This window comes from Chiloscyllium plagiosum, chromosome 16 (genome assembly GCF_004010195.1).
Source record: "Chiloscyllium plagiosum isolate BGI_BamShark_2017 chromosome 16, ASM401019v2, whole genome shotgun sequence".
Lineage (NCBI taxonomy): Eukaryota > Metazoa > Chordata > Chondrichthyes > Orectolobiformes > Hemiscylliidae > Chiloscyllium > Chiloscyllium plagiosum.
Window position 1 is genome coordinate 7,683,945 of NC_057725.1, and position 26,379 is coordinate 7,710,323.

The 26,379-nt window shown below is 39.9% G+C and overlaps 1 protein-coding gene across 1 annotated transcript in view; it reads left to right on the plus strand.

Annotated features, from left to right (window-relative positions):
- The window catches only part of LOC122557632 (vesicular glutamate transporter 2), a 65,286-nt gene that overhangs the window by 26,604 nt on the left and 12,303 nt on the right, over positions 1-26,379 (plus strand). Inside the window, exons 4-9 of the mRNA XM_043705411.1 lie at positions 937-1,051; positions 2,180-2,267; positions 2,377-2,463; positions 5,221-5,363; positions 10,189-10,338; positions 16,466-16,598. Coding sequence (XP_043561346.1) covers positions 937-1,051; positions 2,180-2,267; positions 2,377-2,463; positions 5,221-5,363; positions 10,189-10,338; positions 16,466-16,598 — 716 coding nt within the window. The remainder of the gene's footprint in view (positions 1-936; positions 1,052-2,179; positions 2,268-2,376; positions 2,464-5,220; positions 5,364-10,188; positions 10,339-16,465; positions 16,599-26,379) is intronic.

Here is a 26,379-nt window from a genome sequence, read left to right on the forward strand (position 1 = left end):
GGAGATGTCAATCAAATTATAGAGTGAAGCCACAGATCAGTGAGATCATATTTAAACAGCAGAGCGGGTTCAGGGGGCTAAATGACCTCCTGTTGGTCCTATTAATGTGACAGCATTGAAACTTCAGATGAAAGGAACAACTGCATGAAATCACAGAGCAAAAGTGAGGACAGCAGATGCTGGAAATTAGAGTCGAGAGTGTGATGCTGGAAAAGCACAGCAGGTCAGCCAGAATCTGAGGAGCAGGAGAGTTGACATTTCGGGAAAACGCCCTTCATTCCTGATGAAGGACTTTTGCCTGAAATGTCGACTTCTCTGCTCCTCGGATGCTGCCTGACCCGCTGTGCTTTTCCAGCACCACTCTTGACTGCATAAAATCACAACCTGATACTCAACTTAAAATTCTATGGTCCAATTACATTATTGTTTTCTCAGACTGCATTAAATACAATACAAATTGAATCGATCTTACATAATCTGAAAAGCTGCATTATGCAGTAAACTGGAAAAGCTAAAGAAATATTAATTTATAAAGTATTGTACAGATAATGCCAGCTGCTTCAGGCACTGTTAGGTCGTTTATTTTCCCTTCACTCGTGGGCATTGCCGGCTGGCCAGCATTAATTCATTGTCCTGAGTTGTCCTTGAGAAAGCTGCCTTCTTGAAACTCTGCAGTCACAATTAACCACTGAAGGATTGTAAAATCTGTTACTAAGGTTCAGGAAATAACAACAAAGTTATCAGTATCAGAACATTAGTGTTCACAAACTAATGTGCAAATTGTTTATGTAAATATTAATTGTGTAGATACTCAAAATAATGAAATGAAATACTTTACCTAAGGGACTGTATCCCAGAAACTAATATTGGAAAGTTTTAGTGACCACCTGTAAGAAAAATATATCTGATAGAAATATTTCTTCTGCTCTATTTCAGAGTATTTGGCGCTGCCATCTTTCTCACCTCGACTCTCAATATGCTTATCCCATCTGCAGCGAAAGTGCACTATGGTTTTGTGATATTCGTCAGGATCCTGCAGGGACTGGTAGAGGTATGTTTAACTCTCCTAGAGTACAGGAGCAACACCAAGTAATTCACAGAATCCCGCAGAGTGACTGTGATACAATGTTGTCAGCTCTGAAGAATGCTACATTTGCTTCTGACGTTTTGCAGCTTGTCCATTATGCTTTATTCATTTAAACTGGTAAAAGCTGCACTCCCATTACACATTGACCTATTTAGAGATGTTGGCTGACTTTTCATGCATTTTCAACCTTTGCTATTTTAGTTCCCAACAATTACAATTGTTCTTGCTGCTAATTATACTGCTGAGATGGTAATGTTTTATTCCAGATTATACGTTATCATGTTGGGTACTAACTGGAAACTAATAACTAATATTTTAATTAGCATTGCAATTCAATTGGTTTTGCAGAGTACTTTGAAATAATACAGATGTCTGGTTTCTCAGGTTCGTTTTTGCGATATTGACCTCTGGCGAGAGGCTGAATAGGCAGGGGCTGTTTTCCCTGGAGTGTCAGAGGCTGAAGGGTGATCTTGCAGAGGTTTATAAAATCATGAGGGACATGGATAGGGTAAATAGACAAAGTCTTTTCCCTGGGGTGGGAGAGTCAAGAACTAGAGGGCATATGTTTAAGATGAGAGGGAAAAGATTTAAAAGGGAACTAAAGGGCAACTTTTTCAAACAAAGAGTGGTGCGTGTATGGAATGAGCTGCTAGCGGAAGTGGAGGAGACTGGTACAATTACCAGATTTAAAAGGCATCTGGATGGACACATGAATACAAAGGTTTGAGAGGGATATGGATCAAGTGCTGACAAATGGGACGAGATGAATCTAAGATATCTGGTCAGCATGGACAAGTTGGACTGAAGGGTCTGTTTTCATGCTGTACATCTCTATGACTCTGACTATTAAAGTGTTGAAGGTAAGTTTGAGAAATCACTGTGTAATTGCAAAGAAGTATAACAGTAACTGAACAGCAAGATACAATTGCCCCTCTCAAATAAACTCTTTAATTAAGTTTTCTCTGTTTTGTCTGTATTAGTACTTCTGAAAGAATAAACATATTGGTTTTTGCTTTGTTGACCGATAGCAAAATTACAGACCTGTCTGAAACTTTTGCTCTGTGTAAAAACATAATTGATGTGTGTTTGCAGGGAGTCACGTACCCAGCCTGCCATGGCATTTGGAGTAAGTGGGCACCGCCATTGGAGAGAAGCAGACTGGCAACCACTTCATTTTGTGGTAATTATCTTTTTTCCTCTAAGTTACTTTTCAAAAGATTTAAAAGTTTGAAGAATAACCTTTGACTGGGATCTTGTTTGCATATTGTTTCACACTGATTTTCTTGCAGGTTCATACGCCGGAGCAGTTGTTGCGATGCCTCTAGCTGGGATACTGGTGCAATACACTGGATGGCCCTCAGTTTTCTATGTGTACGGTAAGTTCTATATTCCAATGAAATTAGTGGTTGTCAGTCAATATGCCCCAAATACAACCTGCCATCAGGCTTCAGAATGTAAAAAGAGCCCTTCCTTCTTTTATTAATTTCTGCATTTGTGGTTATGAATACAAATATAGGAAGTGAATGGCTTAGTTTTAATCTAGAGGCTAATGTTCTGGGGATGTGACTTTGAATCCCACAATGTCAGATGGTGCATTTGAATTCAATAAAATTCTGGAAATAACAGCTAACCTGATGGGACCATGCAACTATTAAGCAAATGTTGTAAACATCCATCTCTTTCACAAATGATCTTTAAGGAAAAGAAAACCACTTACCTGGTCTAGCCTACTTGTACCTCCAAATGTGCAGCAATGTGGTTGACTCTTATCCACCCTGTGAGTTAGCTGAGAAAGGCCCTCAATAAAAGTTAAGTTAGAGTTGGGCAAGAAGCACCAGCCTTGCCAGTGATGCCTACATTCTATGAAAAGCTTTTTTAAAACAGGTAACTCTGAAACTACATCACTACAACTTGCAAAGTAGCTCAACAGTTTCAGAGTGTTTTTCTTAGAGAAAATAGAAGTTTCTGTGTCATTTCTAAAAAGAATCTAGAAAGCTGTTTAGAAATATACTCATAGAGATCATTTCATGACTACATTTAAACATTGGGAAAGCGAATGAGATTTCTGACTTGATAGAGTAAGAGGACGTGAATGTTCTGCTAAACCTTAGTTAGGTTTCAGCTGGAATATTGTGGTTGAAGCTCATCATGGATCATTGCACAAAATTGACTATTGCAAATTATCATCTTCTTAAATCACCCACTTGGAACTCAGTACTATTGCAACTTAATGGAATTGAATATTGGGTGGGTGGCTAATTCACTAATGCCTCTTTAGCACCTGCATCCTATGAAAATGAATTTCTACCCCTTTGTGTTCAATTATGGGCACCACACTTGTGGAAAAAGTAGAATGATGCCAGGTTTAAGGATCTAGATTTTTGTGGAAACACTGCAATGGAGAAGATTTGAAGATTTATTAGATGTGTTTAAAAGAAGATAAGTTCCAGAGAAATGAATATGGTGAAAGTGGATATATCAGTATTTGGAGGATGCAGATGTAAGAGAATTAGCAAATGAGCCAGAAGTGAGATGAGCAAGCTTTTATGATCTGGAACACATTGAATGAAATGATGATGGCAGCAGATTCAACAAGAAATTTCCAAAGGCAGCTTGCTATTAATGGGAAAAGGGAAACAAATCATGTCTATGGGAGAAGAATGAAGCGGCGGGGCCGGCGGGGAGGTGGGGGGGGGGTGAGTGGGTGGGGGGAAGTTTCATTGAGTCCCTTTTAAAAGAGGCAGTAGTGACCCAAATGGGTTAACGGTCCCTTTCTTCATTGTAAAATTCTTTAATCTGAGGTATTGTAGAATACATAAGTGCTAATATAGTTTATATAATCAAACTAGTTCTTCAAACTGGATGAATACTTTTATCATGCCTCACTAAATAGGTAAGGAAAATTTGAGTTAGACCATAGAAGAATCCCTACAGTGTGGAAACTGGTCCTTCGGCCCAACAAGTCCACACCGACCCTCCGAAGAGTAACCCACCCACAGCCATTCCCCCTACCCTATATTTACCCCTGACTAATGCACCTAACCTACACATCCTTGAACACTATGGGCAATTTAGCTTGGCCAATTCACCTAACCTGCACATCTTCAGACAGCGTTATTTCTATAACGATTCCTGACCAGCAAGAAAAGTTATTTTTGCAGATTAAAAACAAAAAAAACTTTGCATTGCGGAAATCTCAAACAAAAAGGAAATTACCGGAGAAACTCAACAGGTCTGGCAGCAACTATAGAAAGAAACAGAGATAGCATTTCAAATCTAGTGACCCTTTATCAGGATTTACAAAAGTATTGGACTTGAAATATTAACTCTGTTATTCTCTCTATGGATGCTGCTAGACTTGTTGTGTTTCTTCAGCATTTCCTGGTTTGGTTATGTTCTGGAGTAAATTGAAGGGCACTCCCATGGTCTGTTTAAAAAAACACAGCACATAAATTTGAAGTCATAGATATCTCCCTAATCATGTAGCTATTTTTAATTGAAAAATTTAAGTATCATTATCTTCAGGGTAATTTTACAATATACTGGCCATGGGTGTTGATCCACCATCAGTGTAGATTCAGAAAATTATTGTTGAGAAGTTGTTGAGCAGAGTGGATCTTGTGCATAAGTACAAAAAAATTTTTTAGATAAACGAGTGAAAGAAAATTTCTCAAGTATGTTTCAAAGTTGAGTCAGTGGAAACTGAGTTAGCAAGAGTCTGCCTTCAAAATGTGGTAACCATTTTTACTCAACTATTTATTAATCTGAGCCCTTTCCACTATCCACGATTGTTCAATGTACTTTCATGTTGTGTGTGATACTTTGCTAAATGTATTGAGATGATTTGTTATGTTCACTAATCTCTTAAAATATTGTACTGTTCCCCTTTTTTTAATATTGATAGTGTAGCTGTGTACTTCTAGCAATTGTTTGTACATATTTCAATTGCCCAGCAGTCATACTGTCTCTCCATGTTTGCAGATGCTAACAATTTGAGTGAAATGTTGTAACTGAGTAACAAGATATTAAATAACTAGCAATTGATCTGTTGTAGAACAGGGGTATTTTGTGCAGTAACATTTAACTTCTGATTATACACAATTTAATACTTCTTGCTTTTCCTCTTGAATTAGGATCACTTGGAATAGTGTGGTATATGTTCTGGATTCTGGTATCCTATGAAAGCCCTGCAGCCCATCCAACTATCACAGATGAGGAACGCACCTATATTGAAGAGAGCATTGGAGAAAGTGCCAAACTAATTGGAGGAATAGATGTATGGATATTTTTATACAAACTTAATTTTTGGGCATGCTAAGTTAATTAAACACAAACACAACTGTAGAAACTCAAACATATGCACAAAAGCTCTGTGTGTGCGTAATTGCATTGATTAAATTTTCTCCATCAGGGCATCCCAAAGTAGGGAATTTTGTACACAATGTTGTCCTGAATCATGGGTTATGCCCAAGTTGAAACTGTATCTTATTTGCTTGTAACATGTATACTCTTTTTTAACACAAGCACTGAGCTTTATAATTAGAAACATGGAAACACGGAAAATAGGTGAAGGAGTAGGCTATTTGGCCCTTCCAGCCTGCCCCACCATTCATTATCATCATGGCTGATCATGCAATCTCAATATCCCATTCCCACTTTCTCTCCATATCCCTTGATCCCTTTAGCCACATGGGCCATGTCCAGCTCCCTCTTGAATATATCTAACAAACTGGCCCCAACATCTTCCTGTGGGAAAGAAGACCACAGGTTCACAACTCTCTGAGTGAAGAAATTCTTCCTCATCTCAGTCCTGAATGGCTTGCCACTTATTCCCGGACTGTGATCCCTAGTTCTGGACTTCTCCAGCATTGTGAACATTCTTCCTGCGTCTAGCCTGTCCCGTCCATCAGGACTTTATATGTTTTATTACATACACCACCATGTATAAAGAGCTTTCCTTTACATAGTTAAACATGTAATGAACTGAGAGCTCAACACTTGGACACATTTCTTTTCAGTGCCTGTTGGAATTATGATGGGGGAAGAAAGAACTTTTCCATCAGCTCTTAGACTTAAAAATAAAACAACAAAGTCAGCTACACTTGAAGCATTGGATGAACAATTTCACAAGAAATGTAGTCTTACCTTCACCATCAGCAGGAGAGAAGCTCAGGTTAACAAGGACGTTGCCAGGGTTGGAGGGTTCGAGCTGTAGGGAGAGGTTGAATAGACTGGGGTTGTTTTTCCTGGAGCATCGGAGGCTGAGGGATGACCTCATAGAGGTTTATAAAATCACGATGGCCATAGATAGGATGAATAGCCAAGGTCTTTTCCCTGGGTTGGGGCAGTCCAGAATTAGAGGGCATAGGTTTAGGGTGAGAAGAAAAGACTTAAAAGGGACCTAAGGGGCAACTTTTTCATGCAGAGGGTGGTGCGTGTATGGAATGAGCTGCCAGATGAAGTGGCGGTACAATTATAACATTTCAAATACATCTGGATGGGTACAGGCATAGGAGGAGTTTAGAGGGATATGGATCAAATGCTGGTAAATGGAACTAGATTAATTCAGGATTTCTGGTCAGCATGGATGAGTTGGACCTAAGGGTCTTTTTCCATGTTGTACATTTCTATGACTCTATGGCTCTAAGTGGAGCCATGGAGTGTAGGTACATGTAACTGTACACATCAGAGGTTTGAGACACACAAAGATGTAGCAACTTTGGGTTTCATGGGAGAGGCGTCTGCTGCCTCTCTACAGGAAGGGTATGTACAAATTGTGTGGCTAAAGTACATCTTGTCAAGAAGTGTAGATGCAAAGCTGAGCAAAGAGGGTTGCCTGGAGAATTAGTAAAGGAAAGAGATGAAAGTAGCACAACTGTGAGATGGTTTGAAGAAGGTGCAGAGAGCGGGGACAAGCATAGCCAATCATGATGATGTGGTTTCCATTAATGGGAGCAATCATGAGAATGTTCCAGTGATTGTTGATGGTCGAAGTAAATGTTCTTGTCAATTGAGGAAGTGGCAGGAATCTCATGGACAGAGCTTTGTGGGATGAAATGAAGATATAGAGAATCAAGTGGACATCTCAAAAAATATATCAAAATAGTTCATCCTTACCCATCTAAAAAAACACTTTAAATGGCTTGGATGCTTTTTTGAAGATGTGAGAGGTAAATGTTGTAATATAGGGGTAGAATTTCTAGTGAGTTAGGAGAATGGGGAGTCTTTTTTAAATAGAGAAACAGCCCAAGTCTTGAGTGTTTTGCAAAACAGATTGAGTGTAAATTTTGTGCTAGATCTTATGTGAAGTATAGAGAGGGGTATGGATGTGTATTTCAAGGAATTGGGGAGTTACAACTCTGACAAGTGAGATTAATCATTGATGAGAACATGAGGTCTGTATCGCAGCCTGTACACAGAACTCTTTTTAGCCTAAGAGGGAAAGTGAGGCAAAGATCTAGGAATGTCAATAACCAAGAGATCATGGAGTCAGTTGAAGAAGCAGCACTCTGCCTCAGTGAAATTGTGATATCAGACCCATTCCTGACAGATGAATGAAGAGATGACGAGGGAGAATGTCATCTAGTTCCTTCTGTGGATGAAATACTTATCAACAGGCAAAGTATTCTCCAAATTCGATTTGGGAGGCATGCCAACTTGCTAGTTTTATCTTAATTCAAGGAAGATGACAATGTTTGTTCCTCATTGAAAACTTTACAGATACAAAGGATTGCGATTTGCCTTCAGTTCAGCACCAGAGATTTACAATACAATATCCATAAGGTGATATTATGAATTTCAGGAGCAGACTTATAGAGTCATAGAGATGTACAGCATGAAAACAGACCCTTCGGTCCAACTTTACCTCAGATGGCATTGTTATTTAGGGAGCCAATAATGAAGAGCATGATAAGAGATGAGGGTTAGTAATGGTTACATAACATCAGCAGATATTACAGGAAATGCAGACAAATTGTTGTTGAATGTGACAGGACTAACATGGATGGGCTACAAAATGGCAGGAACAGAATAATTCCAGCCAGAGTCAGTGTACAAGCAGTGGCAGAGACATATAAATGTCAACTGGGAGAAAGTGAGGACTGCAGATCCTGGAGATCAGAGTCAAAAAGTGTGGTGCTGGAAAAGCACAGCCAGTCAGGCAGCATCCGAGGAGCAGGAAAATTGACACTTCAAGCTGAACTCCCAAATCGAATTTGGAGAAAGCTGCTACACTTTTTGACCTGCATATGAATGTCAACGTATTGAGGAGGATCAATCATACAGGTCCTCACCAGAGAAGGAAGCTGAATTATTTGCAGTAGATCCTGCTACATTCAGAGAAATTAGTTGAGACTGTGTTGCTGGACAAGCACAGCAGGTCAGGCAGCATTCGAGGAGCAGGAAAATCAATGTTCCGGGCCGGAGCCCTTTATCAGGATTGCTTCGGTCCAAAATGTCGATTCTCCTGCTCCTCAGATGCTGCCTGACCTGCTGTGCTTTTCCAGCAACACACTCTCAACTCTGATCTCCAGCATCTGCAGACCTCACAGTCTCTACACTCAGAGAAATGACAACTCAAGAGATTGAAATAGAATCAAACAATGAACCAGAGTTGGATGGCATCAGACAGGGACTCTGAGCTTGAAACTTGGAGAAATCCCATTCGAGTGTTACTACTGTATAAGAATAATATTCAACTCAATATTAACAGAACACAGTGATTTTACCCTGTTAGTGCCATTTCGAAAGTACTGGGGCTTTCCTTTAATGATTGTTTTTTGAGCTGCACAAGAACAAAATCAAATTTGCAACTATGTCTTCAGACATTAAAGAACAATCTAGTTAAACATTCAGATCCTGCAGTAATTATTTAATTGGACAATAAAATGTCTTTCTTTGGAAGATAAATGAAATGGTATAGCTGAAAGGCTCTGATGGTGCAGTGGTAGTGTCCCTATCTCAGGAGGCCTAGGTTCAAGTCTCCAATGGCACCTCTGAGCAGGTTGATTAGAAAGCATCTGAAAAGTTACAGCCCCAGAATGAAATGCAACAAGTGACATATTATTCTCAGTGAACACCTTTTATTTTTACAGGCAAGCCTTTTGTTTGATTTGCCATTGAGCAGGTGAATTACTCACCACAGAGCTGCAGAAGTTCTTCCTGAAGTAACTTGGAAATAATAAAACATTAGAACAGTTAAATATATATTATTTTATTGTTGACACCTCATTAGTTAAAACTATGCTGTAAGAGCAAACTGGATAATAATTTAAATAGTTAACTTCTAAGCTTTAAATAAAATTAAGTCTTTGTGTTAATTGGATGTTGATCACTTGACACTTCCACTAACCAAAATATATTAATTTTATTTCAAACAATATCATTGTAAAGATCACTGGGTTTGAAGAGGGCAGTGGATTTAGAGAAGGAAGTGAGGACTGCAGATGCTGTAGATCAGAGTTGAGAGTGTGGTACCTGAAAAGCACAACAGGCCAGGCAGCATCCGAGGAGCAGGAGAATCGATGTTTCGGGCATGAGCCCTTCATCAGGATCTGCTGTCCTTTTCCAACACCATACTCTCGACACTGAATTTAGAGGGGGCACTGCATTTAGAGAGGTCACGGGGTTTAGCGAGGTCATTGGATTTAGAGAGGGCACTGGGTTTGGGGAGGGCACTGGGTTTGGAGAGGACACTGGATTTGGAGAGGGCACTGGGTTTGGAGAGGACACTGGGTTTGTAGAGGGCACTGGATTTGGAGAAGGTGCTGGGTTTATAGAGGACACTGGGTTTGTAGAGGGCACTGGATTTGGAGAAGGTGCTGGGTTTGGGAAGGGCAGTGGTTTGGATAAGGCAGTGGCTTTGGAGATTGCACCGGTTTGGAGAGGGCAATGGGTTTGGAGAGGGCAATGGGTTTGAAGAGGGCACTGGGTTTGGAGAGGGCACTAGGTTTGAAGAGGGCACTGATTTTTGTTTCAGTGATTCTAGTTCTGATACTTTCTAAACAAAAAATACAGTAAATGGATTATAATTTATACGTGGACTTGATGTAATAAAATCAACAAAAACCCCAAATTAATTATGTTTATATCTTATTTTATAGAAATACAAAACACCATGGAGAAAGTTCTTTACCTCTCTGCCAGTCTATGCAATAATAGTGGCAAATTTCTGTAGAAGCTGGACTTTCTATTTGCTGCTGATTAGCCAACCTGCCTACTTTGAAGAAGTGTTTGGATTTGAAATCAGCAAGGTAATTTTCATTCCAAATGTTTCTGTTGAGAGCAGGATAGACCCTTAGCCCAGTTCTGTTTGATACAATTATTTTAAAGAGTAAAGTATTGCTCAAACTTTGTTATTAACCTCCACATTCTGGGTTTGGTTCTAAATAAATGCCATTCACAAATCCGTTTTTTAAAATCTGAAAGCCAAAGGGGAATTGGAGTTCTCTTCCCCACTTTAGCAGGTAGGTCACCTTCTTTGCCAACTAGCCACTATTCTCAACTATCAAGAAGTTAACTGATCAGGGAGTGGGAATTTAATGCCTTTGCATATCTTGTTGACCATTTAAGTGCCTTAATTGGTAATGGATCAAGAAGATCGTCCATGGACTGTCTCATAAATGAGTGAATTAGCGAGAAAGAGGTGAGATGTCCTCTTGGGTATCTTTGCCCAGTTCTTTACACATCTCTCCATACCTTTAGGTATAGGAAACATAGAGTCATACAATCATAGAGAAATAGCATGGAAACACACCCTTGGTCCAACTTGTCCATGCTGATCAGACATCCTAAATAAATCTAGTACCATTTGCCAGCACTTGCCAGCTCTATCCCTCTAAACCCTTCCTATTCGTGTACCCATCCAGATGTCTTTTCAATGTTGTCATTGTACTAGCCTCCACCACTTCCTCTGAGAACTCATTCCATATATCCACCACCCTCTGCATGAAAAAATTGCCCCTTAGGTCCCTTTAAATCTTTCCCCTCTCACCCTAAGCTTATGCCCTTTAATTTTGGACTGCCCCAGCCTGGGGAAAATACCTTGTCTATTTACTTTATCGATGTCCCTCATGATTTTATAAACCTTTACATGGTCACCCCTCAGCCTCCGATGGTCTGGGGAAAATAGCCCCAGTCTGTTCAGCCTCTCCCTATATGTCAAACCCTCCAAACCTAACAACATCCTTGTAAATCTTTTCTAAACCCTTTCAAGTTTCATAACATCTTTCCTATAACAGTGAGACCAGAATTGCATGCAGTATTCCAAAAGTGGCCTAACCAATGTCCTGTACAGCTGCAAAATGACCTCCCAACTCCTGTACTCAATACTCTGACCAATAAAGGAAAGCATACCAAATGCCTTCTTCACTATCATATCTACTTGTGACTCCACATTGAAGGAACTATGGACCTGCACTCCAAGGTTTCTTTGTTCAACAACACTCCCCAGGATCTCACCATTAAGTGTATAAGTCATGCCCTGATTTGCCTTCCCAACGTGCAGCACCTCACATTTATCTAAATTAAACTCCATCTGTCACTCCTTAGCCCATTGGCCCATCTGATCAAGATCCCATTGTACTCTGAGGTAACCTTCTTCACAGTCCACTGCACCTCCAATTTTGGTGTCATCTGCAAACTTACGAACCATACCTCTTATGTTCACATTCAAATCATTTACTTAAATGATGAAAAACAGTGAACCCAACACCGATCCTTGTGGTACACCAGTGGTCACAGGCCTCCAGTCTGAAAAGCAACCCTCCACTATCACCCACTGTCTTCTACTTTTGAGTCAGTTCTGTATCCAAATGGCTGATTCTCACTCTATCCCATGTGATCTAACTTTGCTAACCAGTCTACCATGAGGAACCTTGTTGAATGCCTTACTGAAGTCCATATAGATCACGTGCACTGCTCTTCCTTCATCAATCCCCTTTGTTATTTCTTGAAAAAAGTGAATTGTAATAACTTATAATAATCAACCACTGGTCCAGGTTTATGATTGTTCTATTCGAGTGCGTCAAGGAGAGTGTCAATCCTGTTAGACCAAAGCTAAACTCCGAAGAAAACGGGAAATTTGAGCATCTTTATACCTTTTTGATCATACCAGTAAGTCATTATCTAAATTCCAAGCATACAATCCAAACCTTACAGACATAAGGACCAGATGTGTGTCCATTTCAGGTCAAACAGGAAAGTGAGAGGAGTTAAAAGAGAGGTTGATAAGGGTGAGGATGAGTTCGGCCAGGTGGAGGAGGGTGGTGAATTCAGGCCTTTCTTCCAGGAAGAAGTGGAGATCCTTGTGACCATCATGTTGGGGAATAGATGTGTAAAGTGATTGCATGTCCATGGTCGAGATTTCTCCCCCCAGATGCTACCAGACGTGCTAATTTTTTCCAGCAGTTTATGGTTTTGCTTCTGATTTCCACCATCTGCAGTTCTTTTCAGTTTTTATTTAGCTGTTAAAAATCAACCACATTGCTGAGGGTGTGGAGTCACATGTAGATCAGACCAGGTAAGGATGGCACATTTCTTTGCCTGAAGAATATTAAAAAACCTGATGGGTTTTTAAAAACAGTTGACAGGGCTACATTAAACTAACTTTTTATTCCAGATTTCTATTGAACACAAATTACATTATCTGCCACGGTGGGATTTGAACCTTTTTTGTTATTCACTGGTGGGATAGGGAGCCTCACTAGCTGGCTAGTATTTATTACCCATCCCTACTTGTCTTTGAGAAGATGATGACGAGCTACCTTCCAGAATTGCTGCAGTCCACATGCTGTAGGTAAACCCACATGCACTTAGGAAGGCAATTACAGGAGTTTGACCCAGCATCAGTGAAGGAGTGGCAATATATTTCCAAGTCCGGATGGTCAGTGGCTTGGAGGGGAACTTGCAGGTGGTGTGTTCCCAAGTATCTGTTGCCCTTGTCCTTCTAGATGAAAGTGGTTGTGGATTTGGAAAGTGCTGTCTAAGAACCTTTGGTGAATTTCTGCAGTGCATCTTGTAGATAGTACACACTGCTGCTACTGAGTGTCAGTGGTGGAGGGAGTGAATGCTTGCAGATGTGCTCCCAATGAAAATTTGTCCCGGATTGTGTCAAATCTCTGGAGCTGGATCACTCATTCAAGCAGTTGGGAATACTCCATCATACACCTGAATTGTGCCTTGTAGATGATGGACAGGCTCTGGGTAGTCAGGAGCTGAGTTACTTGCCACAGTATTCGTAGCTTTTGTAGCCACTGTGTTTATGTGGTGAGTCCAGATGAGTTTCTGGTCAATGATAAACCTCAGCGGGGGATTCAGTGATGGTAACACCATGTCCTTCCAAATGTTCATGTGAGATCCCATGTTACAATGCAAAGAAGTGGACAATTGGTTACTCCCCCAGTGTGCTGGCCACTATTTGTCCCTCATGCACCATTCTTAAATGTCATTGTCTCATCAATGAGTTGGGGTCCTGCTATTTGCAATTTGTCTTCTGTGCATCATGACGTTGTCCCAGTGACTGCATTTTAAAAGTGCTTCATTTGGTTTGTACTTTTTTTTTAAATTTTGATTTATTATTGTCACATGCACCAAGGTACAGTGAAATGTTTTGTTTTGGATGCAGTACAGGCAAATCATGCCAGAGAAAGTGTATTACGGTGATTAGACAGAGTGAGGAGTGCAATATTACAACCACAGGGAAGGTGCACAAAGAGCGAGATCAACATTAAATTTGAAATTTGAGAAGTTAATTCATAAGTCTAATAACAGCGGGGAAGAAGCTGTTCTTGAATCTGGTGGCACGTGTGTTTAAGCTTTAGAATCTTCTGCCTGATGGAAGAGGTTGGAAGAGAGTTCATAAAGAGTGATAGTTAATTGTCACATCTGCCTTTATCTAAAATGCATTACTTAGTCTGAACCCAGGAAATCAGGGTTAGGATAAATAAATCAAAATACTGTGGATGCCAAAGGTAGAATTAGGAGTTGGCCACTGGAACTACCATTTTGCCAAAATCTCACCAGAATTCCAGGAAGACTGAAAAGCCTGGTTAAAAATACAGAGGCCAGTCACTGTTTAATGACAGTCATGGTTTTTCTATAATTCCATATTTTTAAAAAAAGATTTTCATCCATTTGTAATTTGGTGCCTCCTTATTACAAATTCATAACTGCTCTCAATTGTGCGTGAAGAGTTAATTAGTTCTTCACACGACACACTTAAATTGTTTTCTTGTTTGGTTAATCTCACAATAATGAATATGTGAGATGAGGTCCAAAATTGGTTTTCAAAAACTTCTCAAGTTTGTGCTTAGATGTAAGTATATTATGTTGAATGTTTATTGGACATGAAAGCCTTTTAGGAAAGGTATTGCAAGTAAAAGGCTCTGTGATACATCATTAGAATGAAAGCAATGGAGCTGAGCTGAGTTTTTTTTATATTTTACATCTTCATGAACACAGACATTCTTAGCTTAGTCTAAATATTCAACACATCAATGGAGGTATTGTGTTAATGCCATAGGCCCCGCTAATTATCTCTGGATATGGGTTCAAAGTTGCTGTCATGGGAATTTAAATTTAATTGATAATAGCAAAGTTAAAAATTAATTGTGGGGCATATTTTTAAGGTGAGAGGAGAAAGATATAACAGGACATGAGGGTACAACTTCTTTACACAGAGAGTGATTAGCATGTGGAATGGACTACCAGAGAAAGCGATGGATGCAGGTACAGTTCTAACATTTGGATAAGTTCATGAATAGGAAAGATTTGGAAGGTTATGGGCCAAATACAGGTGGAACTGGTTTAATTTGGGATAATGGTTGGCATGGACTGATTAGACTGAAGGGTCTGCTTCTGTACTGGATGACTCTGTGACTCTATGACTCTATAACAGGCAAGACAAAAGTGTTGTGTTAATGTCACTGTGCTCATGATTCACAGGCAGAGCTAATTTCCCAAGGATATTAATTCAACCTGCTTTGGTGGAAATTAATTCAATTGATAATTCCAGAATTAAAAATTAACTGTATTAAACATGACAAGTGTCATTAAAACCCCAAACATTTCGGTGATACTCTTTAGGGATGGAAATCTGCCATCCTAACCTGGTCTGGCCTGCATGTGATTCCAGATCTATCAAAAAGTCTCTAAACAGTGCTCTGAAGTGACTGAGCAATCCACTCAATGTGAGGGCAATTGGGGATGGGATCCAAATACTGCCTTTGCTGTGATGCCTTCATCCTGTGAAAGAATAATCGGCCAACGTCTCCAGTGAAATCATGGCTTTGCATACAGCAAAGCTAATACTCTTCAGGGTCCATTCACCTTTCCCTATAGCAGTTTACAAACACCTCTTTTCTTTATCAAAATAACTTTCTTTTCATCCTTGTGTACTTTTACACTGTGTTATTTTTGCCAATACCTATTGAGATCCTATTGAAAACAGCATGTATTTTAAGCAAAAACTTACTGCAAATTCACTACTGATAGCCTTCTGGTGAAACAAAGACAGAAATTGCTGTCAAAATGCAACAGGTCTGATGGCATCTATGGGAAGAAAGCAGAATTAACATAATGAGTTTGGTGACTCTTCTGCAGAACTGACAGCAACTAGGAAAATCTGGTATTTATGCTGAAGATGAGGTTAGGGGAGGAGATGGGATGGGAGAGGTGAGAGGATGGGTGGTGATAGAACCCAGCGAGAGAGAGAGAGGGAGAGAGAGAGAGGTACATGATAGGGGGTAGGTGGAGTGGATTGCGGATAGCGATCCAGGACGGAAGAGAAATGGAATAAGTGATAATGAGAGCAAAGGGTAACAGAGAATGGGTGGTCTGAGCTGAAGGCAAACCATACAATGTGATAATAGACTGAGAGTGGATGAAAACTGCTGGGCTGTTCTAAAACCATAGTCCTAACCTTCTTGTAGCCTTTGAACTACTTTGGACTTGACATCAAGTGGTCAGATTTAGAGGAGTTCAGATTAAGAAAGTTGCTGAGGAGTCTTGTTTTCCAGTGGGAGTGGTTCTTATCTCTGAGCCAGAGATTTGGGTTCAAGTCACATCTGCTCTAAAGGTATATTATAACATCCCTGAACAAGCTAATTGGAAACTATCTGAATAGTGAAGTAGGGATTCTGATGCTGCAGTGATAACTTCTTGGCAAATAGGCCTGAGCTACAGCCCCCCATTGGTAACATTTCTGAGCAGGTTGATGAGAAAATATATTTGAAGAGTTAATGAGATTAAGTCAGTCTGTTCACAATCTTATCAGAGAAAATCTTCAGTAATTTAATTCCAGTAATTCATATTTGTTTCTGTCCATTTATAAAAGTGGATAAACAATACTCCCTGTTGCCTTTAACTATTTTATCATTCCAGGTGGGGATTCTATCAGCTTTGCCCCATCTTGTCATGACGATTGTGGTACCCATTGGTGGGCAGATTGCTGATCACCTCAGAAGCAAAAGGATACTTTCAACCACAAATGTCAGAAAGATAATGAACTGTGGAGGTATGTCTTGTTTTTAGGGGTGGGAGGGGCAGTGCTATTGAAATGTTGCTTAAAAATTTCTAAACTCATTCCATTCAAACTATACCTGCCATAGAGTGGTACACCTCGTATTTGGAATATAGTAGTTCACACTTGACTCTTTTGTGTAGATCCTACAACAACAACATGTGTATATTTGACATTTTTCACATAACAAAACCGTGTTTCATGGTGTATTATAGAGAATGTAATGGCACCGAATCACATAAAAAAAAACTAGGTCAGATGGCTGAAAGTGTAGTCAAGGAGTGTCTAAAAGGGGAAGCAAGGTAGAGAGCATATTCCAGAGCTTGGGACCTAAGCAGCTGAAGTCTCGGCCATTAATGGTGGAAGAGTTAAAATTGGAAACACTTAAATTTGGAGCTCGGATTTAGACCTTTGCAGATATCACGGAGGAATTTGAACCCTGTGTGGAGGGAGAAGGGGAAGGTCATGCACAAATTTGAAAATAACAATGAGAAATTTAAAACCGGGTGACAGTTGAATGGGAGTTGGTATGAGTTAAGGCACAGGCAGCAAAATTTTGGGTGACATCAATGAGAGTGTAATGTGGGAGTCCAGCCATTGGGTTATTCAATTGGAGAAGCAATGGTGGCAAGGATTAAATTTTCAGCAACAAATGAACTGAGACAGAAGCAAAATTGGGAGATGGTATGGAAGTGGAAATAGGTATCTTAGTATATAGGCACAAATGTGAGGCCAGTTGTTCATCCTGGCGTCAAATGTGACACTAAGGTTGTGAATTGACTGATTTAATCTCATAAGGTTAGGGTTAGAAAATACCTAAATATATTTTCTGATCAACCCAATCAGAAATGTTATTAGTCCAGACCTATTTGTTAAGAAGTTACCACTGCACCATCAGAAACCATGATTCACTTTTCAGATAGCTTCCAATTAGCTTGTTCAGTATTTTTATGACACACCCCTGAAGTAGGTGGGATTTGAACTCAGATCTCCTGGCTCAGAGATAAGGGCATGCCACTGTGCCACAAGAGTGCTCAGCAACTCTCTTAATCTGGACTCCTCTAATTCTGACCTCCTGTACATCCTAATATTAATCTCTCACCATTGATAGCATTACCTTCAATTGCCTTGTCCTTAAAGCTGTGGAATACCCTTATTGCACCACGTTTTACTCTTTTAAACATAGAAACATAGAAACTAGGAATAGCAGTAGGCCATTCAGCCCTTCGAGCCTGCTCCACAATTCAGTATGATCACAGTTGATCATCAAGTTCAATACCCTAATCTCATCTTCCCCCAATATCCTTGATTCCTTTAGCCACAAGAGTTATATCTACCCCCTTCTTGAAAGCATGTAACATATTGGCCTGAATCACTTCCTGTGATAGTGAATTCTACAGGCTCACCACTCTGTGGGTGAAGAAATTTCTCCTTATCTCAGTCTTTAAACTACTCCCCCTTGTTCTGGACTCTCCCACAATCAGGAGCATCCTTCCTGCATCTCACTAGTGTGGTCCTGTTAGAATTTAATAGGTTTCTATGAGATCCCTCCCCATTCTTCTAAGGTCCAGTGAATACAATCCTAACCGACTCAACCTCTCCTTATACATCAGTCCTACCATCCCAGGAATCAATTTGGTAATCAACCTTTGCTGGCCTCTCTCTATAGCATCCTTCTTCAAATAATGAGGCCAAAACTGATTGTAATATTCCAGGTGTGGCCTCACCAAATGCGCTGTATAATTGCGTTAAGACATTCCTGTTCCTGTACTCGAATCCTCTCCCTATGAAGACCAGCATACAGTTTATCTTCTTTACTGCCTGCTGCACCTGCACACTTACTTTCAGTGACCGGTGCCTGAGGACACCCAGGTTTCCTTGAACATTCCCCTCTCACAATTTACAGCCATTCACATAATAAGCCGTCTTCCTATTTTTGTTACCAAAGTAGATAACCTCTCATTTATCCACATTATATCTTTTCTGCCATGCACTTGCCCACTGATTCAGCCTGTCCAAATTACACTGCTACATCTCTGCATCCTCCTCACAGCTCATGCTTCCACTCAGCATTGTGTCATCTGCAAATTTTGAGATATTACATTTTATTCCCTCCTCTAAATCATTAATGTTTATTGTGAATAGCTGTGATCCCAGTATTGATCACTGCAGTACTGACTAGTCACTACCTGTCATTCAGAACGAAAAAAAAGCACTCCTCACAATCGGTGTCCTTAACCAGGCTTTTTGGTCATCAAACCTAATACTTTCTTATGTGACTTGGTGTCATAACTTGTTTTATAAAACCACTGTGAAGTGTCTTGAGATGTATTCTTATGTTGACGATATTTTATGAACATAAATGGTTAGTGTCATTTGAGCAATCTGCAATATTGAGAATAATAGAATATTGTTTAGATACATAACCTGATTATTGAACCTGCTGCTTTATTGTATACATGGCTTGAATGAAATATGGTCAGAAACGTTTGCTGTTGGCGAATATCAGATTTCTTATATGGGTTTAAGGGCATGCAGGCAAAGAGTAAAGAATACTTGCTGTAATGGAATATGACCTTGCAGTTCAGCCTCTGGAGTCCAATCAAGTTCAAAGGATGGAAACAGATTCATTTGTAATTCATAACCTCAAGGATTGTGGGGTGAAACGATCAAAACATCTATTCTGCAAGGAATGGTCAAGTTCAATCTCGTTAACACAAGAGAAGAAGTACAATTAGTAACAAAATTACAGACTAACAGTAAGAAAATAACAATCAGTTCTGAAGTTCTGAAATTGCCCCAAGCTATAGCAAGATTACTTCATTGGCAGAATAAAATATTGAGTTTGTCTTGACGCAGGTTTCCCAATAGCATGTTAGCTTAACATAAGAGATCTATATGTTTCATAAAATATCAAAACAAAGAGCTTGTTTCCAACCCCAGTTCATGTTATGAAGCGTTCTGGGTAATCCAATTTAGTCCTGAGTTCTCTATGAGGTGGTACTTATCTCCACCTCAGTATCTGCTAATCATTAACTTCTTGGCTAGATATTTCTTTAGAGCCGCTCTCAGGCCTCATCAGAAATATGGTGGAATATCTAAGGCCACACATCTGCAAATTCTGGCTGCTAAGAAGTATAGAGGAAAAACATTGGCAAAATACTACGGATGCTGGAGATCTGCACAAAGAGAAGCATAGTCCGTGCTTTCGATATGATTCTTTTTTGGATATTCTAAACTGATGCTGCACAACCTGCTTAGTTTCTTTGGCACAATAAATTTATTAAATGTATGTGCTTGACCAGATTAACACCAATTATTAGAAAATTGAATACACCTTATTATTCAATTACATCACGGCGGGCAACACAATCCTAAAATGGTACATCATTAGCACAATGGTCCAGATTTTGTAGCTTTTTTGAAAATTAGAATTCCTACAGTGTGGGAACAGGCCATTAGCCCAACAAGTCCACATTGACCCTTCAAAGTGCAACCCCACCTAGACCCATTCCTTGACTAATGAATGTAACCTACACATCACTGAACACTATGTGCAATTTAGTACGATCAATTAATTTAATCTGCACATCTTTGGATTGTGGGAGGAAACTGAAGCAAACCACATAGACACAGGGCAAATGTACAAACTCTACACAGACACACACATTTCACAAATTTATTCATGAGATGTGGGCACTGCTAGCCAGGCCAGTATTTACTGTCCAAAGGGCAGCCAAGAGTGAATTACATTGCTGTGGGTCTGGAGTTACACATAGTCCAGACAGGGTAAGGATAGCAGATTTCTTTAAGGAACACCAGCAATCCAGGTGGTTATTTGCAGTAATTGATGGTGATTATGTGGTCACCATTAGGCTAGCTTTCTCATTCCAGTTTTTTCTTTATTGACTTCAAATTTTGCAATCTACCATAGATTAATATTTCATTGTGTCATTGCCTTCAGACCTTTGCAAAAGCCAACAATGTCTGTGATAATTTTGGTTCAACTGTTTCATCATCATATTGATGAATTGATTTACCTCTCGAAATCTCCTTGGAAACTACTTAAGTTGCTTAGTAATATATAGTGTATTGTAATTTTGCTTCTGAGGTTCAAAATTATTTTATTACACTGCTGCGTTGATGCATTCTATAGTTATGATGGCATTTGAAATATAAGCACCTTTAAAGTGATTCCTAGTTAATACTATGAAAAATTGTCAATTAGAATTACTATGTATTACAGAATAAGTTGAACAGAAACATAAATAACTAATATAAATCATTTTTCAAAACTATAGCATTTAAATGATGATTTATGGTTTAATATATTAGCTGTAGTGTTTTATGGTTCTTTTATGGGCCATAGAAAGCAGTCAAGACCAAATCATTGTAGAATTTCAAGAAGGAAATGTGTTATAGTATTTGGATCTCAAGAGATCAAAAAATATGATGGAACATGGGAACAGGATACTGAGTTAGATGTTCAGGCATGACTATAATGAATGGCAGAGCAGGTTAAAAGGGTTTCACATGGATTCCTCCTGGTCTAATTTTTCTAGGCTTTAGTTATATCATCTGTAATTTTGGGAATCTCTAGTAGGCTTTGTAACACCTCAACAAATTTACTTAAATTGTTGATTTATTACATTAGTTGTTTTTGTAACTGTGAAAAGCACAAATTGGCAGCAGTGTTGGATACATAATAGCAGTGACAATAGTACAAGTTGGAATTATTAATTGTAAAATACTCAGAGCTGTTTTAAGTTCTAAACAAGGTGCTGCATCAAAGGAAGTTTGCTTCCTTCACACAGAATTAATTACTATGTACAGACCCTTTGTTTGGGGCAGAACATTTACTCTGAGGGGGCAGCGGGCACTGGTGCCATTGGTGGGCACACTGCTTCCTGAGACATGTTCCTGGAAGCCAGATCAGGAATGGTGCAGTTATCTGCCTTCAAGTGCAGAATAGTTTCTTCATTAAAATGTCACTAATGCCCAAAGTTGGCAGGCAGCTGGACCTTTCTAGACATCCACAGAACCACCGAGAGCATGGCAGCTGCCCCGTGCACATTTTGGTTCCCAACCAGGGGCCAATACTCCTGAACCCCCCATTTTGAGGGTTCCCAAGTCCATCTGGTGATTGCTGTAACCACGGATTCCTTCCGTAATGCTGATGGCTGTGCCCATTTTGTGCTTCATTTTTGTTAAAACTGTTTAGAGATGATTCAGGATCAAGGTGTCCTCCCTATTTCAACCTCAGATTGCAGTTTCTTCAATGCTGGAAGTTCTGCCATTGGCCTTCCTGCTTCGAGAGGACAGTTACCTTCCTGGCTTGGAGGGTGAACCTGCCTTAGGCCACTAAGCGGATGATGCAGGTAAAATCCTTGCTCTGAACACAATGTTGGAATAATAATAATAATGGAAATCTGGAACAGTATCTCAAATGCAAAAAAGAGGCTAAGGCTGGAATAAAGATGATTTAAAGGAAGCATGAGGAAAGGATGTGTGCGGGGCCTGCATTTGATCTTATAGCAAGGCCTCAACCCAAAATGCAAAATCCTCTCCCAAGTCTCAGGGAAAGGGCACATTTATGGCTGTTCTGAGTTGGTGGTTGACAACTGTTCAATTGTTGTATGTCAAATGGTAATGGTATTTCCACTATTTTGTTTGGATTGTGTCCCTGATATGATGAAAAGTAATGGTCACAGTGTGAATAATGTATGAATTGATTGTAAACTTGTAGGCCAAGATATATCCATGCGTTGTCATGCTCCTTCTGGATGATAGAATTCAAGAGTTTGTGGAATATGAATGAAGTAATTTTGACGAGTTGCTAAACTACTCACTGCAGAATGGATGCAGTGGGTTGGCTGTGGAAGGGATTGATAATGAATTCATTGGCAATGGTTCTGATTAAGTAAACAGTTTTGCCCAACATGGAGTCAATTTTCTTGTGTGCTGTTTTGACTACACCCATCCAGACAAAGTGATGAATATTCTATCATTCTGTAACCCAAACTGTTATAAACATTTTGTTATGAGATGTGATCTGATTATTATTTTTAGAAGACTTTGTGGACCCACCTAAATATATTTTGAACTTTCAAACAAAGGATATTTTGCCAAGGAAAGGCCATTTGGTACAATGTTGCACTTGGAAGGAGCAGGGATCTCCAGGTAAAGTGAAGAGAAACACACAGGTGCAGAATTTATAGGCAGAGAGATCAAAAGATCACACAAATGGTGTAAGAGGAGCATTGAATAATAAGTCTCTGCAGGTGATCAGATTAACATTCTGAGGGTCTAACCAAAGTAACAAATAATCCAAAATAATTAAGGTAGAGAGAACATAACAAGTTACCAAAGTGATGTGTTAAAACGGGATAGTAAGCAAAGAGTACGGCCGTGGTACTAAATGAATACTTTGACTCCTGTCTTTACTAAATTATAAGTTGGCGACAATAGGTGTTGAGCAGTATAGTGATAGATAAAGAAGAGGTACTAAAAAAGTTGGCAATAATCCTGGTAGAGAAGTCACCAGGCCTGAACAGCATCCATCCTAGATTGTTGAGAGAAGTAAGGGAGATGGCTGCTGAGTCATTGACAGTAATTTTCCAGGTCCGACTGAACACAGGATTAAACTGGAGCATTGCAAATGCGATGTTGCTATTCACAAATGGGGCAAGGGATAACCCAGGAAACTTCAGACCTGTCAACTTGACGTCAATAGTGGAAAACCGATGGAGGTCAGAATATGGGAGAAGATAAATATACATTTTGATAAAAATAAGTTAATAATGGATAGTCAACATAGCATTGTCAAAGTTAGGGTTATGTTTGACAATTTAATTGAGTTTTTGATGAGTTGACACAGACAGTGGAGGAGGGCAGTGCTCTGAAAGTTGTACGATTAGACTTTTGGAAAGCATTTGATACTATGCCACATGGCATGTTGGCTAGCCAGTCAGAAATGTATAAGATTGATGACCTTGGCAGAATGGATTAGAAGATGGCTAAAGGATAGGAAATAGATATTTCTATAGATGGGCATTTCTAAGACTGGAGCTGACTTTGCTTTTTATGATGTATACAAATGATTTGGAGATGGGTGTAAGGGGCAAATCTCTAAATGTGCAAATGAATTGTGAGAATAATGCATAGCGACTTCAGAGGGAATTGACAAGTTAGCCAAATGGGTCGATACCTGGCAGATGAAATTCAATGCAGAGAAATTCAGTGAACAGTTTACTCTTGGCTTGTTCAGTCAGAGCCCCACTCTATCCTTTGCTAATATCATCCATTATGGGAGGACACACAATACAGGCTCAATGGTGCAACCTTGAGTATAGGTGCAGAGGGACCTCAGGGTTCAAGTGCATTCTTACCAAAATGTTGCTAAGCAAGCCATGTGTCGCTGGACATCAGAGTGCATCTGAGAAAATTAACAAACAGTGAATTTCACAACTAATCTTGGAGGATGCGGTTTGGGCGAAGTTCACAACACAGAATCAGATAAGTTAATTGTTGTTTTAAATCTGTCCAAGAGAAAGGCTGTATTAGTGAGTACAGTGGGTTCTTTATTGATTATATGTTTTTGGAGATAAGTCTCTCGATTAAACTTAAAATATAAGCCATAGCTATTAATTTAACCTGGTGCAGTGTTTTGTAGAGGAATGAGACGGTGTTATTTTCTGGGTCTGTAGATTGTGAAGGAGCAAAAATGGCCTTTACAGTGATATGTATTCTTGTCAGATGTGGGAGTTTAAAGAGAGTTTAAGGGTTATTGCGGATTATATCTGCCATAAATGCTGTTGGATGTGAATCTTATCAGATCGAGTGGATCGGTTGGAGAGACAGATAGAAGCGATGAGGAATTTGCAACAGCAACAGTATGTGATGGATGGCAGTTATAGGAAGGAGAGAAGGTCTCAGATACAGTCACATAGATGGGTTAACTCCAGGAAGGGTAAGAGAGGTAGGCACCTAAGGTAGGAGTCTTTTGTGGATATACTCCTTTCAAACAGGTATGCTGTTTTGGAAAATATAGGGGGTGATGGATTCTCAGGGGAACGTAGCACGAACAGCCAAGTTTCTGGTATTGAGACTGGCTCGAATGCAACGAGGGGTACATTGGCTTCCAAGAGATCAATTGTGTTAGGGGATTCTGTAGTCCGAGGTACAGACAGACGTTTCTGTGGCCAGCAGCGAAAAAGCAGAATGGTGTGTTGATTCCCTGGCGCCAGGATCAAGGTTGTCTCAGAGAGGGTGCAGAATGTTCTCACGGGGGAGAGGGACCAGCAGGAGGTCATTGTCCGCATTAGAACCAACGATTTAGGAAGAGAAAAGGTTGAGATTCTGAAGGGAGATTACAGAGAGTTAGGCAGAAATTTAAAAAGAAGGTCCTCAAGGGTAGTAATATCTGGATTACTCCCAGTGCAACGAGCTAGTGAGGGCAGGATAGGAGGATAGAGCAGATGAATGCATGCTTGAGGAGCTGGTGTATGGGAGAAGGATTCACATTTTTGGATCATTGGAATCTCTTTTGGGGTAGAAGTGACCTGTACAAGAAGGACTGATTGCGCCTAAATTGGAAGGGGACTAAGATACTGGCAGGGACATTTGCTAGAACTGCTTGGGAGGATTTAAACTAGGGAGGGGATGGTGGGGGGAGACGATGGGACCCAGGGAGATAGTGAGGAAAGAGATCAATCTGAGACTGGTACAGTTGAGAACAGAAGTGAGTCAAACAGTCAGGGCAGGCAGGGACAAGGTAGCATTTATTTCAATGCAAGAGGCCTAACAGAGAAGGCAGATGAACTCAGGATATGGTTAGGAACATGGGACTGAGATATCAAAGCAATTACAGAAACATAGTTCAGGATTGGGCAGGACTGGCAGCTTAATGTTCCAGGATATAAATGTTACAGGAAGGATAGAAAGAGAGGCAAGTGAGGAAGGAGAGTGGCATTTTTGATAAGGGATAGCATTACAGTTGTGCTGAGGGAGGATTTTCCTGGAAATACATCCAGGGATGTTATTTGGATGGAACTGAGAAATAAGAAAGGGATGATCACCTTATTGGGATTGTATTATAGACTCCCCTAATAGCCAGAGGGAAATTGAGAAACAAACTTGTCAGGAGATCTCAGCTATCTGTAAGAATAATAGGATAGCTATGGTAGGGGATTTTAACTTTCCAAACATCGACTGGGACTGCCATAGTGTTAAAGGTTTAGATGTAGAGGAATTTCTTAAGTGTGTACAAATCAATTTTCTGATTCAGTATGTGGATGTACCGAGAGAAGGTGCAAAACTTGACCTACTCTTGGGAAATAAGGCAGGGCAGGTGACTGAGGTATCAGTGGGGCCAGCGACCATAATTCTACTCGTTTTAAAATAGCATTGGAAAAGGATAGACCAGATCTAAAAGTTGAAGTTCGAAATTGGAGAAAGGCCAATTTTTATGGTATTAGGCAAGAACTTTTGAAAACTGATTTGAGGCAGATGTTCGCAGGTAAAAGGACGGCTGGAAAATGGGAAGCCTTCAGAAATGAGATAACGAGAATCCAGAGAAAGTATATTCCTGTCAGGGTGAAAGGGAAGGCTGGTAGGTATAGGGAATGCTGGATGACTAAAGACATTGAGGGTTTGGTTAAGAAAAAGAAGGAAGCATATGTCAGGTATAGACAGGATAGATCGAGTGAAGAGTAGAAAGAAAGTAGGAGTATACTTAAGAGGGAAATCAGGAGGGCAAAAAGGGGACATGAGATAG